At 38.7% G+C, this 18,263-nt stretch overlaps 1 protein-coding gene across 2 annotated transcripts in view; it reads right to left on the bottom strand.

Annotated features, from left to right (window-relative positions):
* The window catches only part of LOC127422231 (2-phosphoxylose phosphatase 1-like), a 33,759-nt gene extending 16,443 nt beyond the window's left edge, over positions 1-17,316 (bottom strand). Inside the window, exons 1-2 of one of the 2 annotated variants that reach the window (XM_051665588.1) lie at positions 17,163-17,316; positions 7,094-7,234 (exon numbers count right to left, since the gene is read on the bottom strand). In XM_051665588.1, coding sequence (XP_051521548.1) covers positions 7,094-7,172 — 79 coding nt within the window. In that variant the 5' untranslated portion in view covers positions 7,173-7,234; positions 17,163-17,316. Of the gene's footprint in view, positions 1-7,093; positions 7,235-12,070; positions 12,253-17,162 lie in introns of those variants that run through there. The other variant, XM_051665587.1, reaches the window with a different exon arrangement.
* Between the last annotated feature and the right edge of the window lie 947 nt (positions 17,317-18,263).

Raw genomic sequence — 18,263 nt, 5'->3', positions numbered from 1 at the left:
CTTATTTTTCACTCTATTACTTACACACTGCCATGTAAGGGATAACGTACAGTCAGCCGGTTGTTATCGCAAAATAAACCCCGACAGGGTGATCAGGGCCATGGCCAGAGTTACACGGCTACTAACCAAATATATAAATACATGGACATAAAATATTGATTTGCATTGAAATGATGTAATAATATAAGAAAAAAGAATCGTTGAACAGCTGAATTCCACCTCTGGTTTGCGTCAGAGTTCTGTTGGTGTTTATTTTGTGAATTCCTCATTGCTATGCCTATTACAGGACTACTTGCCAAATACACAAATGAATGGACATGAAACACTGATTTGCATTGAAATGAGTAGGTCAGTCCAGTGGCGCCCCGGACTGAATCGGGCGGGGGAGGAGTGTGATGAGGAGGAGGGTGTGGCTTGGCCGGCGCTGATTCAGATGATCAGCGGGAGAGTGAGATAAAGGAGAACCAGAGACGTCAGTTAGAGAGAGAAAGAGACGCACGCGGCCACGCTGCATGTGTGTGTGTTTGTTTAATATCAAACTCAACATAAAACCTTACGTTTACTGTTCAGCCGCTACCCGCCTCCTCCTTGCCCGTCCTTATACTGTTACAACCATGTAATAAGTTATGAAATTGAAACACTTTTACTATAACAGATCATTTGAAAAATGACACATTTTAACACTTGTATTACAGACCCACCTACACACTCATTCCAAAGTAATCAGCTTTTGCGGTAACTCACCTGATAGAGTGTTGGACTTTGAACTCTGAAGACCGTGGTTCGAGACCAGTAAAGCATGCAAGCTAAAATGTGTGACGAAAGTGCTATAAAAGTGACACAAAATGATGAGGTTACTTTAGAAAATGTGCTTTTCATTTCTCATTTCGGTTTAGGCATTGGTTAAGGGTAAGGATGTCTGTTTTATTTACCTCTCATTTGCTTTTTAAGACTCTATTGGTTAGTTTTAGGTTAGGGAGGTGTTTTTTACTAATTAAAACTTCAGTCTTATATTCACCTTAAAAAGACACAAGTACAATTCTTTAAACATTTCTCCTTTGGTGTTCCACATACAAAACAAAAGTCATGCAGGTTTGGAACAACATGAGGGTGAGTAAATGACAGAATTTTCATTGTTAGGTGAACTAATTCTTTTAGTGAGTAATGGTGACAGAGAAGCACAACTCACCATTTTGAGCACTCGACCTGTGCATTCATCTTTTATCTCTCACTTTCACTCTAAGCTGATGTATGGCCTCTTTCTTTCTGTCTGTTTGTTAGTCTCTACAGGCCTGGAGCCTCTTTCTTTAAAACAAACCATTCATGCTTGAGTGAACTTAAGGGAAGAGAGAGAGAGAGAGAGAGAGAGAGAGAGAGAGAGAGAGAGAGAGAGAGAGGTCAGCTAATTTAAGGCGCAGCCCTGTCCTACTTTCATTGGGAAAACCACAAAGCAGGTAATTAATTAGTAATGACCGCACACAGGGTAAAAGATAAGCAAAGCAAGGAAAGGACAGACAGATTAGAAGAATGGTAGTAAAGAAAGGCTGACAAACAGAAAGAAATCTTCTTTCTTCTTTCTTAGAAATCTAAGAAAAATGACCATTAGTGCAACCCAAATCAGAACAAACACTTTTAAACAGACATACACATTATCACCAAGTGATAAAGTCACTTGAGCCACACTTAAAAATGTATGAATGTCATTGCATTAGATTACAAACTATCAAACTATTGAACTAACCTTTTGCAATTACTTTTACCAACTGGTCCAAAAGGGGATTTTTAGTGAAAGTATGAAGTCAGTTCCCCTCAAGTTCACACAGGTGACCCTTAATTATAGAGTTACAATCCTAATTGTTTCACTTGAAAAGTGTGCTTGTGTTATCTTTCTCTAAAATAAATGCCAATTGGTTTGATATTTTGTTATGGAATGCAGTGACATTTTTATGTTTGACTTATGTATCAAACAGATACTTTTTAAGGCCAGTGTAGATGCCAAATTTCAGATCAAATGCATGACATTCATTCTTGCCACAAGAAAGAGAGAGAAAGGCTTAAATTTATCATGCCATGTAGTCATTGTTAAATGACGACCATTCCTGTCACCAACAAATTGTTCATCAGTAAAAAAGAAAGATGTTTGAGCTTCCTTTCGTGACATCTGTTTTGTTTAATTTGGTTTAATTTGTTTCTTGTATGCTGGTCAGGTATATCCTGTTGCTCAAACTGAACCGTGATTGGCTGTGTGATCCAGTGGACTGACTTTAGATGAGCACTGGCCAATCACTGCTAACCTTCAAAAAAGTAAGAACATGTCTGGTTTCATTTGAGATGCCCTTGCAAATTCTTACCATCTGTAAGGTGCATTCAGTAACTTGGGGCTAATTAAATTTTTTTTTTTTACACATTAATGAATGAATTGTGTTTTTTTGAAGAGTGATCTGAATGGTGTACACTCACATGAGATGAAGACTGTACTCATAATAGTTTTATTTAAAAAGTGTTTATTATATATGATGTGGGTCACCCCCTTCAATTTGTTTCACCATGTTGAAATCACATGACTTGCGGCATTTCACTAAACGTCGAAGAAGAGAATCTTCTTGCTCATTGGCTGCCGCCTATGTAGATACGCTTGGCTAGGCTTCTTTAGAACACATATTTGTTGTTTGGTGATGCGAAGAGCAAAAAGAATACAATGGAACATACTTATTTACCGTGCTTTAGCAGCGGAGACAACGGGAGATCCAGTAGCTGTACTGCCGAAGAAGCGAAAAAGGTATGAAGCAAGAAGATAGAAAGACCGGCAAAGGCAAAAAACTAGAGTAAACATCAGTATGGCATACACAAGGTGGAAAGATTTGATGACGAAGAAAAACATGAGTAGTGATGCCGATGTTGCTTCTTTTTTGTTGGACAGGTTAGGAATCATGAATTGTTTAGACCACTGTCTTTTTTTGTCTGCTGCATCGGTAGCTGTCCGGACCTCTAAACAATAATTTACACCTGATTAATTAAACTGAAAAACTTGAATTTCCATTTAAATAAAAACAGACCTAAGACAATAAAAAAATGCAATAGTGTGGTGCCCCCTTGGATAGTATTAGTGGAATTTACAGAAAACTCAAGTTTCCCTCGAACTTTTTAAAATTACGTGTGTAGTCAACATGTTAGTAATGGACAGTTTTCCCCATCTACCTCCACCTCTATGAAATGGCATACGTCTTCATTCTTTTAGTGCAAAGTAGCTGTTGGGCCTCATGTATTCAGATAGAAGACAAAGGCAGGCCTAACACAGTCGTAAAAACCTAACTCAAGCCCCCACATTCCAAGTCGTAAATTATACTGAAAAAATCGCGCCAAAATCAAACAAAGGGAGTCCAAAAAAGACTACAAATCCCATGAAGCCTTGCTCACTAAAGGATCGAACTCTCAACTCCTATTGGATGAGGCACACAACAGAACGTCCCTCAAACATGACATCATCAGGAGTTCAAATACCTCTGAAATGCTTTCGGGATTTGCTTCCAGCAACTTTGCTTGCAGTGTGTAGACGCAGTTTCATCGCTGCTCTCAGGTGCAACCTCGTGGCACAAGGAAGTAACGTCCGACTTGAAACTGTGGCCATACAATCTCCATCTCGCTGGACGAGTTGAGATTACTCTGTGTTCAACCGAACACTCTAACGGATCCGAAGGAGACCGCCGAGCAATTCGCATCTTCATCCGTTTGCCTACAGAAGTGAAGAGATTAAAGATTTCTCTTCCATCTTCAATCAAGTCGACATTTCTGAGTTCTCCACCAGCCCGCCGAGAATCAACAGCCGTACCGCCCGCCGACAGAGCGAGGAAACGGCCTCCCGTCATCACCCGAGCCTCAAGGAACCGGGTCAGAGTTAAAGGATTCTACTGTGTCCTCATGCGATTCAAGTAAGAGGTTTACGTCTGGGCAGAGATAGAATATTATAGTGTGTTATTCTTGTGTTTCAAGGTTTTTGCTTGTACAGTTTACGGACCGCCATGTCCGCTCATTATTAATACTCAGGGTATTAATTATCACAAATTTGTTTTGCTGTATTGTGGTCCAACCAAATTGGATTGTTGTGCAATTTCGCCATCGCGGGTGAGACAGCAACTGAGTTCATTCATTAAAGAGTCAAATAACACGGAACTGTTTACGAGCCATCCACCGCGTCTCTGAGCGATGAACTAACAGCTGCTTTCTCTCCCACGATCACGAAATCGGCTTTAGGGCCGTCACTTCTCTCTCTCGTACTAACCACACACGCACACATACACGAACGCGACCCCTCACAAACATTCTGGCACACATTTTTGTCTTGTAAATAGCTAAAATGCTAAAGCCCAGCTTTGTCCCTAAGCTATCGTACAAGCGGATACACGCGGTAACTGTTAGACGCCATCTCCACCCCCATTCACGGTCATATTCCCTGGCCGGAAGTCTCGCGTGATATACTCTCCACGAGAGTCACGTCCGCCATTTTGTGCGCGTCCCTCCTTACACACACACACACTGTCACACACACACCTTGTGTGTTATAGGATTATTTTGATTTCCATATCTAATCATATCACTGTTTAGTTTGTAGTTGTAAGTCAGAAGCTTATTGACTGCATTGTATTAATTATTAATTGATATTACTGCATAAATAAACTTTGTTTATATTATAAAGAGAAGTGTTTTGGTTTGTTTTGCATACACCTTTGTCATGCTGACGGGATGTCAGTGCTCGGATTCAAACCTTCATTTATTGTTTTCTTAGGAAAATCGACATCCGAAGAATATCGATTTTCCGGAAAAAAACAATCTAATATTGAGACTGTTTTACTATCTGGTTATTAGTCCCTGATTCCAGGGTGGTGCCCCGTCAATGTTAATCCTTATTAATATTCTATTGATTTTTGATAATTGATAATTATCTTTGATTGAATTTGAATGATCAACAAGCTAGTGTTAATTTTAATTAATGTTTCATCGATGTTAACAATTAAAGATTATCTTTGATAATTGTTGATTTAAAGGATTTAAAAAAGCTAACATTGATTCTCATCAATGTTCTATCGATTTTAATAATTAATAATTATCTTTGATAATTATTAATTATTGCTAATAACCAAACTTGCTCCTAAACGTAGCACACTACATTTACTGGAGCCCCATATGAGGTTTTAATGAGTTAGATTCAATTGATTAATTCAAATATTAATTAATAACTACAGAAATAATTATTAATTATTTCTGATAGTAACACTGATCTAAACAACCAGTAAAGCCCTACATAGCTTGGCACAGCGATTGTTGTGGATTTTGAGTAAACGATGACATTGGTTGCTTGAAAACAGATTTCCAAGTTCGCCAAATACAGTATTCATGGACATGCTAAATTTGCTCATCAAAAACAATTCTAATCTTTCCTTTACCATGACATCCTGTATCGCTAGATAATTGAGGTTTATTTCATGCTAAGCAATTCTCTAATAAAGGTAATAACTGTCTTTAGAAATAACGTGAAATGTAGACAGTCTCCAAAGATTATTGATATGAGAGACAATAATAATCTGTCCTTAACTGTAGAAGTCTGTTCTCTTGAATTATGATGTTTGATTTTAGGCAAAGCAATTATATTATAGTAGTTACAAATAACTTTAGAAATTACCTCAAACTCTGACATTTTCCAGATGCAAATGATATTCCAGTGTTGACGGGGGCAGCAGAGAGGATCATGCTGATCCACATCGATAGATGGCAGTACAGCGTCTAACACCACTGTCGTATCGGTACTTAATGTACACAAAGAAGAGCAATGCTAACGCTAGCAAGAGAACTACTGAATGCCCCATTAACTAACTAAATTACCATGATTTTGTTATAGCTGCCACTATGAAATTGAATGTTGTGTAATCTGCTGATCTCCATAGGGCTAGTTTCATCTCAATGAAAGAGGATTTTCAGTCAAGGACATGGGTCTGGATTGGGGTAATCTGGGAATAATCTGTCTCGGAAGCCAATCAAATGAACCACTTCTTTAAAAAAATAAAACATCTATTGCAAATCATATGCTCACAGTTATATAACTTTAGGACTTTCTAGATTTTTTTTGACTGATCTAATTCATATACTTTAAACATACAATGTAAATATAAATTTAAGAACCATATTTAAATGTGATTTTTTTTTTTTTCATTTGCTGCTTTCAGAACTCAGCATTTGGACTGTCTAATCTGACCGATGGTGGTGCTAGCGGCTTCCAACACCCTTCCGCTGAGTACACAACCCAGTGTAAATGTTTGCATTTAGAGAGTCTGTACTTTTCTTATTTTTATTGTGAAATATTTCTGAGCAGTGCATCAAACCAAAAGACCAATCTGTCAGAATGGCTTTTCATTTGTTAGCTCTGAAGCTAATTCTTTTATACAGTGGAAAACATTGGTACAAACCATTTTTTAAGAATGTACTACCTTAGATTAGCTGTTTGCAGATTATTTTGAGGATTGCACCCTCACCATAACCATTAAACCATCAAACCTAATCATTTTAAAAGGACCCCTCACCACCAGAATGTAGAAAAGAACAAAATAATGAATTGCTAAAGAAGGGGGGGGGGGAAATGGCATAATTTTATGGCAATTCTATTTTTTCTTTGACATTAACTTTTTATAAGGGTAATCACCGTTTGAGAAATACTGGAGTGTACCAAAGTAACAAACACCACCAACACCCATTTTATTCATTTTAGTCCAAATCTATTAAAAACTGTGTTCAACTGAGACAAGGCACAGTCTATATATAGCAGGTCTTCAAAGGAAATGCCTTTGTTAAGAGTGCTGACTGCTGTCTAATTGAGACATTATTCTAAGTGGAACTACAAAACACAGACAAGAATGTAAATACAATCCAACGGAGGTTGTATTCCCACCTGACGCAGTAAACATATACACCACCCCACACACAGCAATCCCTGGAGAATCCCCTAAATATTTAAGAATAGCCATAACTTCATACAGAGGGAAGGCAGGATGCAGTCGGGACACGGCAACTGAAATCAGACATTGTGGTTCACACACACACTTACAATACTGCAGACTGAAACTCAGCACGGCCAGCAGCGCTCCCACCACCAGCACCAGGATGAAACGGTTCCGTGCCAGCATTGTCCTCTAATTGGTACAGACACTTGTCCATCAGCCATACATGCACCGCCCCTTACTGTCACCTAGGCAGTCAAAAGCAACAGAGAAACGTATGTAATATTACAACATAATATTGCACACATTAAAAAAAAAGTATGTCATTTTTGCTCCACCAATGGCACCACAGAGAACTGCAAAAATAGTGACTTTCCCATAGCCTGATCTTATGAAATTTCGTGACATTGGCAACATTTTTACACACCAAAACTATGTGCTTCATTGCACAGTTGGCTGCAGTTTCCCAGTGAAATGTCCAGCGGGGGGCGCAAAAAGCGAGTGAAATTATGTTGTAATCAGACAAGGTTTTTAAGGTGAAAATTAGATGGATGTTTTAATGAGTAAAACATACCTCTCTAACCTAAACCTTTAGCCTAAACCTAACCAATAGTGTCCTAAAAGATAAATGAGAGGTGAACTACACCAACATCTAAACCTAACCGATTGTGTTTTAAAAGCAAATTCGACAGGAAAAGCACCTTTGCTGAAGCAACCACGTCATTCTTTGTCAATTCTATAGCACTTTTAATCTTTTAATCATTGGCTGGGCTAGAGGCTCGGCCTCTGAGTCCAAAGTCCAACACTCTTATCAGGTGAGCTACAGCAGATGCTAATCATGTTGGAATACGTGTGTAAATGTAGATGGGTCTGTAATACAAGCGTTAAAATGTATAGTTTTTCAAATTATGTGTTACAGTAAGTATTTCGATATCATCAAATAGCAGTGTGAGTAATAGTGCAAAAAATACGCATTTATAAAGTCATAAACAGCCATAGCCCGTGTTTTGTGTGAAAGTGAATAAAATGCACAGTTGTTGTAGAACCTCTAGTGTTCATTTCACCAGGAAACTGTAGGAAAGGGTAGTTATAGTAACGTTCATTCTATGAGACTAGGCTGCTTTCCCCATCTGTCAAAGGTCATAAAAACCAGAGGTTGACTGATTTACCGATTAATCAGCGCTGATAGTTGCTTTTGGAATTATCGTTTATCGGCGTGTATCAGTGATATTTCACTGTTTTTTCCCAGCTGGTGGCATTAGAGTTCTAGAGTAATTGAAAATTTGCATCCATATTTATCCATATTTTTATCCTCACTTTAATGTATGTTTTGTTATTTTGATTATACACAGATGAGCCAAAACATTATGAACACCTGCCTAATATGCTGTTGGTCCTCCGTGTGATGCCAAAACACTGACCCGCCGAGGCATGGACTCAACAAGACCCCTGAAGGTGTCCTGTGGTATCCGGCACCAAGATATTAGCAGCAGATCCTTCAAGTCCTGGATGTTGCGGTGGAGACGCCATGGATCAGACTTGTTGGTCCAGCACATCTCACAGATGTTCAATCTTCAATTGGAATGAGATCTGGGGAACTTGGAGACCAGGGCAACACCTTGAACTCTTCATCATGTTCCTCAAACCATTCCCAAACAATGTGTGCTGTGTGACAGGGCACATAATCCTGCTGAAAGAGGCCACTGCCTTCAGGGAACACCATTGCCATGAAGGGGTGTACCTGGTCTGCAACGATGTTTAGATAGTTGGCACGTGTCAAATTGGCGTGCACATGAATGGCCAGACTGAGGGTTTCCCAGCTGAACATTGCCCAGAGCATCACACTCCTCCACCACCTTGTCGTCTTCCAACAGTGCAACCTGGTGCCATTACTTCCCCAGGTAAATGGTGCACACGTACACGGCTGTCCATATGATGTAAAAGAAAACGGGACTCACTGGACCAGGCGACCTTTTTCCACTGCTCTAAGGTCCAGTTACGACGCTCGCGTGCCCATTGTAGACGCTTTCATCGGTGGACAGGGGTCATCATGGGCACTTTGACCGGTCTGCAGCTATGCAACCACATACACAGCAGGGTGCGATGCAGTGTTTGATTTTTGAGACATTTCTCCCATAATCATCATTAAACTTTTCTGTGACTTGAGCCACAGTAGACCTTGTGTCGGTTCGGACCAGACGGGATAGCCTTCGTTGCCCTCGCACATCAATGAACCTTGAGTGCCCAACACCCTGTCGCCGGTTTGTGGTTTGTCCGTCCTCGGACCACTGTCGGTAGGTACTCACCACTGCTGACCGGGAGCCTTTTTACATTCATTTGACTTTATGAGCGCTAAATATGCTTTTCATGACATGGATGTGCACGGGGTCTTTGAAGCCAAATTTTGCTCTGCTACCCATGCGGCGTGCCCACGTGTCAACTGGGTGCTCCTTAAAATGTGAGCTCTCATGACAAATGCAGAGTGGCTCACATGCATGATTAATTCGGCCCTCCATCGATATTTTTGCGCATGTGACCTATTTGAATTTTACATTAGAATTTGATATTTTAAAGTACCATGGAGAAGCTCAACCATCATGTGAAACATCTTGACAACACTGACATTCTGAACAGCACTAATGAGGGAAAGAGAAATCACCTGCTCAGCTCCAGCATCAGTTATAAGCCTTGACACATCAACACCCTTACTTACATTTATCCCAGTTAACGGTTACAGAATTTTTCATTACAACCGTGGAAGTTGTAGCCAAGAAAACCACAGATGGCACGGATAGTTGGAAACAAGTCATGGGTGTGTAAGTATTTTGAATTGGACTAAACTGAAAAATTAGCTGTCATCAAACTAGTGATGATCACTTACTGTGACTTTATTTTTTCTATTATTTATCTATATAATTTTGTTCAACATCTGAAGTACCTTATTTTGTTGTGGATGTCCCAGTGTGGATACAGAGAGCTGAATAAAATAATCAAATTATATTTGGTTGCATTTGAGGGCACAAAAACATTTTATATTAAATATTAAAACACATAATATCGGAATATCGATCGCAGGCCCTTGAATCGAATTGTATCGCAGCAGACTTTGAAGTATCAGCAAATATTGGATCGCAGGCCAAGAGATTCGATTCAAGATCGTATCATGATTAAACGTCAGATTTACACCCCTACTCTCAAGCCTTGCCATTTCAGAGATGCTCTGACCCAGTCGTCTCGCCATAACAATTTGGCCCATGTCAAAGTCGATCAGGTCTTTACTCCTGCCCGTTTTTCCTGCATTCAACATGTTGACTACGAGAACTGACTGTTGATTGATCAACGTTATTCACTTCACCTGTGAGTGGTCATAATGTTTTGGCTCATCGGCGAAGGCACATGAAGAAAAATTAGAGTGTATGGAAACGTCTCCAACTTCATATACTGGTGAACTGCATTTAATCTGGAATTGTAGCCTCTATGGCCGCCCTGTCACAGTAAGGAAACACTAAGAAAAATTTTAACACATGTAACATATCAATTTAATCGGTTACCGGCTTTCTTCCAACACCTCAGTTATCGGTTAAGGTAAAACCTAAAATCAGTCGACCTCCCTGAAAAACAGGTAGCCCCACCCGATTGGTTGATTGGTTGAGCAATGATTTGACAGCGCCACAGATACACAATGTTTACAATTTTCAGGGAAATTAACACACAAATGAATTACTCATAGATATCTCTGCATATTAATCTAGGACAGAATAGAAGTACGAACTTCAACAAAGAAAAATTACACACTTCACTCAATAGCTACAACATGACTGAATAATTGATAAACACAATGCTTTCCACATGTCTGATATGTTACAGGGCCAAAACTAGGTAAACACAAACACACACACACACACACAGTTCTGGTTTCCTCTATAAATGTATTGCAGTAAAATCATACCTCTGGGCACAGCCAAAGTCTCTGTCTGGAAATCAAATTCACACAAAGAAACACAAACTGACAACACTGCACACACACATACCGTACCATGCAATACTTAATTTACCCCAATGACACAACAGCAGACACCTAACCCTAACTACAGATAACAGTGTTCCTTTGAATTCATTCTTACACTGAGGTTTTTGACCAAATTTAAAGCACAATCTTGATTGCACAATCTTGATTTCACCCATCATTTCTACTGCAAACTAAACTCTTTAATACAGGGAGAGAAAAAAACAGACATGCATTGACACATTTGCAAACCACAAAGGTCAGTTCTCATGTCACAATAGTTTGGGCTTATCTCTATTTTTATTTTCTAAATTAAAACCACAGAGTGTAGCTCTAATGTCAAGTGCTGACAGCAGTCTCCTGCAGTGAGACATGCTATACTCCATCTAAAATCAACATTTTTCTAATTATTTGACATGCAATTTTACGACCTGCTATTAGTTGAGAGACTACATAAAATATTTGTACTGTACAATTAATTTTTCACACAATAGGGCCTTTCAAATGAAATTGTGAAGGCATAGGGTTAAAACTGGTATCAAAAAAATTACATACTCTAAAATACACACTTTCCCTTCATATGTTCACATTAATTTAACATAAAATCTTTGTTTAAAAAAATAAAATAAAAATCTATATTGTTGTCAACTACACAAGTAGCTATGTCATATGGAGTCACCAAAATGCCACCTCTGATTTTAGATAAAAGCGTCATTATGATCGATCATTTATGTTCTTAAATAATGCACTTTACAAAATAGATGTCTTAAATCAAGCCATAGCCTACATTTAAACTACGAAAAAAACTGAAACCGTTTTCATGTTCAGCAAATAACCTCCTCCCTTTTTGAGAGTGAAGATAATCAGTTCATGATCTTTAAAGAGCAAGGGAAATGTTGCATGTGGAAAATGCGAATAATGCATACTGCAAACAGGAATGATGCATATGGAATAATACTGAATTTATTAGTGCGTTCATTTAGATCTGAGCGCAACAATGTAACAGATCTCTCGATCAAACACAAGTAAAGACACGTCACGAGACGAGAAGTAGGAACCCCGCGAGATGCCACCTTACCAGACCGCAGTGCTTTTCCGTTCAGAGTTGTCCGTCCTGTCCAGATCCCTGCCGTGGGTAGTGTTAATACATCTGGCCGAAAGAATGCAGGACTATCAAATACAGTCCCGCTCTGAGCCTCCCTGCCCTCCTCCACTCCACCGCTGATCAAAATGCGTGTGTATATGAGTGTGTGTTGTGTGTGTAAGACATGCAATTTTGTGTTTGAATGCGCCCTCTGTTGGTCAGAGTGTAAAGTTAAATTACCCTTAAATAAAGTTACTATGGTGGTACCATAGTACATTCAATGTATCAGATTGTAATACTACTATGGAACTTTGATATTTAACATGGAACTGACTAATTACTGTATTCATATGCCATGGTATTAGCCTAGATGAGCCAAAACATTATCACTACCTGCCTAATATGCTGTTGGTCCTCTGCGTGGTCTGACCCGCCGAGGTATGGACTCTACAAGACCCTTGAAATTGTCCTGTGGTATCTGGCAACAAAACATTAGCAGCAGATCCTTCAAGTCCAATAAGTTGTGAGGTGGAGCCACCGTGGATCGGACTTGTTGGTCCAGCACGTCCCACAGATGCTCGATCGGATTGAGGCCAGGGCAACACCTTGAACTCTTCATCATGTTCCTCAAACCATTCCCAAACAATATGTGCTGTGTGGCAGGGCACATTATCCTGCTGAAAGAGGCCACTGCCATCAGGGAATACCAATGCCATGAAGGGGTGCACCTGGTCTGCAACAATGTTTAGGTAGGTGGCACATGTCAAATTGACGTGCATATGAATTGCTGGACCCTGAGTTTCCCAGCTGAACATTGCCCAGAGTATCACACTCCCTCCACCGGCTTGTTGTCTTCCCACACTGCATCCTGATGCCATTACTTTGCGATGTGATGTAAAAGAAAATGGGACTCATTGGACCAGGCGACCTTCTTCCACTGCTCCAAGGTCCAGTTCCGACACTCGCTTGCCCATTGTAGGCGCTGTTGATGGTGGACGGGGTCATCTTGGGCACTCTGACTGGTCTGCGGCTACACAGCCACATACGCAGCAGGGTGCGATGCACTGTGTGTTGTGACACATTCCTCCCATAACCATCATTAAAAGTTTCTGTGACTTGTGCCACAGTAGACCTTCTGTCATTTCGGACCAGGCGGGATAGTTTTCGTTGTCCTCACGGTGTTTTGTGGTTTGTCCCTCCTCGGACCACTGTCGGTAGGTACTCACCACTGACCAGGAGCACCCCACAAGCCTTGCCGTTTCAGAGATGCTCTGACCAAGTCGTCTGGCCATAACAATTTGGTCCTTGTCAAAGTCGCTCAGGCCTTTACTCCTGCCCATTTGTCCTTCATTCAACATGTTGACTACGAGAACTGATTGTTCGCTTACCATCTAATCTACCCAGATCTTGACATGTGGCCTTATTAGGAGATGATCAACGTTATTCGCTTCACCTGAGATTGGTCATAATGTTTTGGCTCATCAGTGTATTTTCAAAAAACATCTATCTATCCATCTATCCATTTACACAATATACATCTAACTCCAGTGCTAAAGAACTGAAATATTTCATGACAGGTAATCAAGTTACTGTCAGTTCTTACAACCCAAAAGGGTTAAAAATTTTAAGTTGGAGGAAAAATCAATAAGAACCCACATTATGTGCCATCTCACTCCTGTTCTGACACCTTTCACTGAGGTAAAGATTTTATGTCTTTCATTTCCTTCTGATTTTATTGCTGTTCTGAATAATTGCCTGCTAAATTTTATTTTAGTTGGAAAGTGATTAAATCAGCTGCATTTATTGGCCTGTTCAATAATCCTTTTGTCCTCCAGTGGCCAGAGATGGTGGCGCAGAAGAAGCATCCCCCAGAGGCAGTGGCAGATTTAGGCATGGGCGACACGGGCAGTTGGTGGCATGAGGCTCCCACACAGAATCCCCCCCACCCCCAACAACTTTGGGGGCGTGTTGAAGTAGGTTTCGCCCAGGGGCCTTTACAAGCTAGAACCACTACTGCCCACAGGTAAGCAAAACCTGACAAAAACTCCCTTTGGGATATTGTACGATGTCATTCTTTGAAAAAAAAAAGAAAAAAAAAATGTATTACAAAATTGCAAAAAAAATTATTTTAGGGGTAGGGGTTGGATTTTACTGTAACCCCTGAACTGAGTTCAACAGGTGCATACATGCAACATCAGAATTACCTATCATTTATTTATTATGCTGTTGTTGTTTTAAAACAGTCAATCAGTGACACATGTACAGGTATCCTGGAATTGGTTGTTTTTTTCTATCACGTTGGGTAAAATGATTTGTTCCATACTCTAACCCTAAACATTATTTAGCATGATTATTAAGCCATTTTCATCGGTGGGTCCCAACAATGCACACAAAACCTGACCCCAACACAGATATTATTAGCTACAGACAGTGCAGTGTATCCCTGACATATAAGATCAGGTAGATCATTGATAGTCTTCAGATCAAAGTGCACAAGACCACGACACACATGCAAACTGAATGAACAGAAGTGCTGCTGTACTCTAAAAACACTTTATCACAGACTGATGATTGTCCTTTGTTTTGGAAGAAGTACAATGTCAATAAAAGAGTGTGTTTTGTGGCCAGAGTTATTGTTTGGTAACAAATAGAGCTTAAACTTCTGTTTTGAATTTGACATCATTTTCCTCCTCTCGTTCTTAGATGCCAAAATAAACAAAGTAAAAAAAAAAAAATGTAAAAAAAAATCACAATGTCTGACAGAAAAAAAAATCGCAGAACACCACTAACAAAAAAGTACCAAAAATTACCATTTTATTACCATAATTCTTTGGACATGATACCATGGTAATACTATTGTACCATGGTAGTGCTCTGGTACACTTTAAATTAACTTGGAGTACCATGTACCATGTAGAATATTGTAATCATTCAGCTATAGCCTACATTTAAAAAAATAAATAAAAAAACATAATTTTACCATTATTGTACCATGGTACCACCACAGTACTTTTTAGGAAGGGTTGAAGCATTTCCTGTCATAAGTCATCTATAGATAGGTCTCTAAATTAATCACAAAAAACAGAACAAATCCCCCAACATGGTGCAAACACACAAAAGCATTAACATAATTAGTATTAATTTATGCGATTCTACTTACATAATATTATTTTATAAATATGTATTACCCAAGTAATGTGCTTAAAAGTAATTAACTTTATTGAAAGTCTTTAACTGTAATCAGATTACAAGGTTTTAAAATGTGTTGCACTACTTTTTGTACTAAAAAAGTAGCGAGTCAGTAGTAACTAATTACTTTGTAATCAGATTACACCCAACACTGTTTTTCAATAGACCAATTAAGTACTTATTTATCACAAACAAAATGGTGTTAAAAATTAAAAGGTAAAACCATGTTATTTAGATATGGTACCACCATGGTAAAGTTCCATGGTAATATCATGTTATTGGACATGGTACCATGATACACCTTGTTTTGATTTTGGTATTACCATGGTATTTGTCCAAAAAACGTGGTTTCACCATGGTACCATGTCCATAAGCATTGTTCTTTGACATTCTGAAGTTTGTGGTTCGTATTTTAGAGTACCATGGTATATGAGTATAGATTAATCCTTTATGTATATTAAAGTATGGCATTACCATCTGACACCATCACTGTAACATGGTATCATACAGGGCCAGAGTGGGCTTCATATTCAGCCCGGGATGTCATGTCCAAGTCAGCCCACACCCAAAAGGGGGGTTGGAGGTGAAGATGATAAAAATAAAACAAGATCACAGCAAAAATATGCAATATATGTAATTACTTGAAAATTATTTAAGCTCTCCATGTCATAATACCACATAACGGAATTCACTAAGATTTTCACTTTGCATAAGACATCATTGTATGTGTTGTAAAAATAAGTGAATGTTAAAGGGTTATTTGATCATTTCCTCACCCTCATGCCATCCCAGATGTGTATGACTTTCTTTTGCAGAACATGAATGAAGATGTTTAGAAGAACTGTTGGTCCATTCAATGCAAGTAAATGAGAAGCAGTGAGAAACAGATCAATAATTAAGTCATTTTTTACTATAAATCTCCACTTTCACTTTCATAAGCACTCTTCTCTCTTAAGAGTTCTTCTTCTATTTTTGGTGATTTACATAAGCATATCGCCCCCCCTACTGGGCAGGGAGGAGAATTTATAGTAAAAAAAAACTTAACTATTGATCTGTTTCTCACCCACACCTATCATATCGCTTCTGAAGACATAGATTAAACCACTAGAGTTGTATGGATTACTTTTATGCTGCATTTATGTGATTTTTGTACCTTATGAGTTCTGATCACCATTCAGTTGCATTGAAAGGACCAACAGAACTGAGAAATTCTTCTAAAAAGTTTCATTTGTGTTCAGCAGAAGACAGAAAGTCATACACATCTGGGATGGCATGAGGGTGAGTAAATGATGAGAGAAATTTCATTTGTGGGTAAACTAAGTTTATTTTAAAGACTATCTAGGCACATAATTACACTATAGAACTGTAAATGTTTTTAACTCTTTCAAGATGCACAGGCTCACACTTTAAATGGTCAGTGCTTTGTATTTTAGATCATTAAAATAGCAACAGATCCAGTGAAACAATTAAGGTCGAGTGATTGTTTTTACTTTTTTACATGCCATTCAAAAACGTGCCATTTTACAATGATAAGAGTGAAATAAAATACTAAAAATAACACATTTGTACTTTTCTTTTACTTGGAATGTAAATGTTCGGGACAAAGGTAAAATGGTTACTGTCTCTTTAAGAGGGTTTTATCACATTACACAACATTGAAGGCTCTCTGTGCAGTTTGTTTCGTTGAGTTTAATCTTTTGAGAGCTGTAAAGTCCCATTATTTTCGTACCGTGTCGTGCTGATGCATCTGTATACATTTACTTTAAGTATTCTGTTATTTTGTGACAAAAAATAGTTTTGCTATTATCATTCTGCACTGCTAGGAAGAGGATTTCAGAGATTAATTGATTGAGATTGTGAGACTGCAGTCAGTATTAAACTTGTGATGATCTTGTACCTGAAGCACGTTCATCCATTCAGCTATTAGTAGCCTATCTGTTCTCGATTGATCTTCCGTGATCCTTCCCGCGCTGTCAAGTGAAGCACATCAGTTTCATTTCACAGGCTACTCTCTCATTTGTTTGGGTGTGAGATGATAAAATACAGACTGTGTCCGCTATAATACGGAACGCAATTCTGATCCTTCAAATACCGGATGTTACGGACTGTTGGCAATTGTTATGTGACATATGATGAAAGTTTGTCAATCAACATGCGGACCTAACCGGCCCAATTTTTGACCGGCCCAACCGGAATTCTCCCGATCTTCCCGATTGCCACTCCGGCCCTGGTATCATACTCACCTAAAAATTACAATTCTCTCATCATTTATAGATGTGTATGACTTTCTTTCTTCTGCTGAACAAAAACGAAGATTTTTAGAAGAATATCTCATTTCTGTAGGTTCTTTCAATGCAAGTGGATGGTGGCCAGACCTTTAAAGCTCCAAAAATCACATAAAGGCAGCATAAAAGTAATCCAGTGGTTCAATATACTGTATGTCTTCTGAAACAAAGCATCACTTTGGGTGAGAAACCGATCAATATTTCAATCCTTTTTTTTTTTTTTTTTTTTTTACTATAAATCTCCAATTTCACTTTCAGAATGTGAAAATGAAAGTGGAAGTGGAGATTTATAGTTAAAGAAAGGACTGAAATATTGATCGGTTTCTCACCCACATCTATAATATCGCTTCTGATGATAACCACAGGAGTCGTATGGATTACTTTTATGCTGCCTTTATGTGATTTTTGGAGCTTGAAAGGTCTGGTCACCATTCACTTGCATTGTATGGACCTACAGAGCTGAAATATTCTTCTAAAAATCTTAATTTGTGTTTAGCAGAAGAAACAAAGTCATACACATCTGGGATGGCATGAGGGTGAGTAAATGATGAGAGATTTTTCATTTTTGGGTGAACCCCTTTAAGGGATATCCTAAATCAACACAGTTATATTTAGATGTCAGAATTAGATTTAAGATGTCCATTTATATTTTATAATTATTTTAAGTATATTTGACACATACCCTGTAAGAACATGTAAAATGAAATCTATTT

Source organism: Myxocyprinus asiaticus, chromosome 31, assembly GCF_019703515.2.
Source record: "Myxocyprinus asiaticus isolate MX2 ecotype Aquarium Trade chromosome 31, UBuf_Myxa_2, whole genome shotgun sequence".
In the NCBI taxonomy this organism is placed as follows: Eukaryota; Metazoa; Chordata; class Actinopteri; order Cypriniformes; family Catostomidae; genus Myxocyprinus; species Myxocyprinus asiaticus.
The sequence above is the reverse complement of the archived record's forward strand: the minus strand, read 5'-3'. Positions and strand labels throughout refer to the sequence as shown.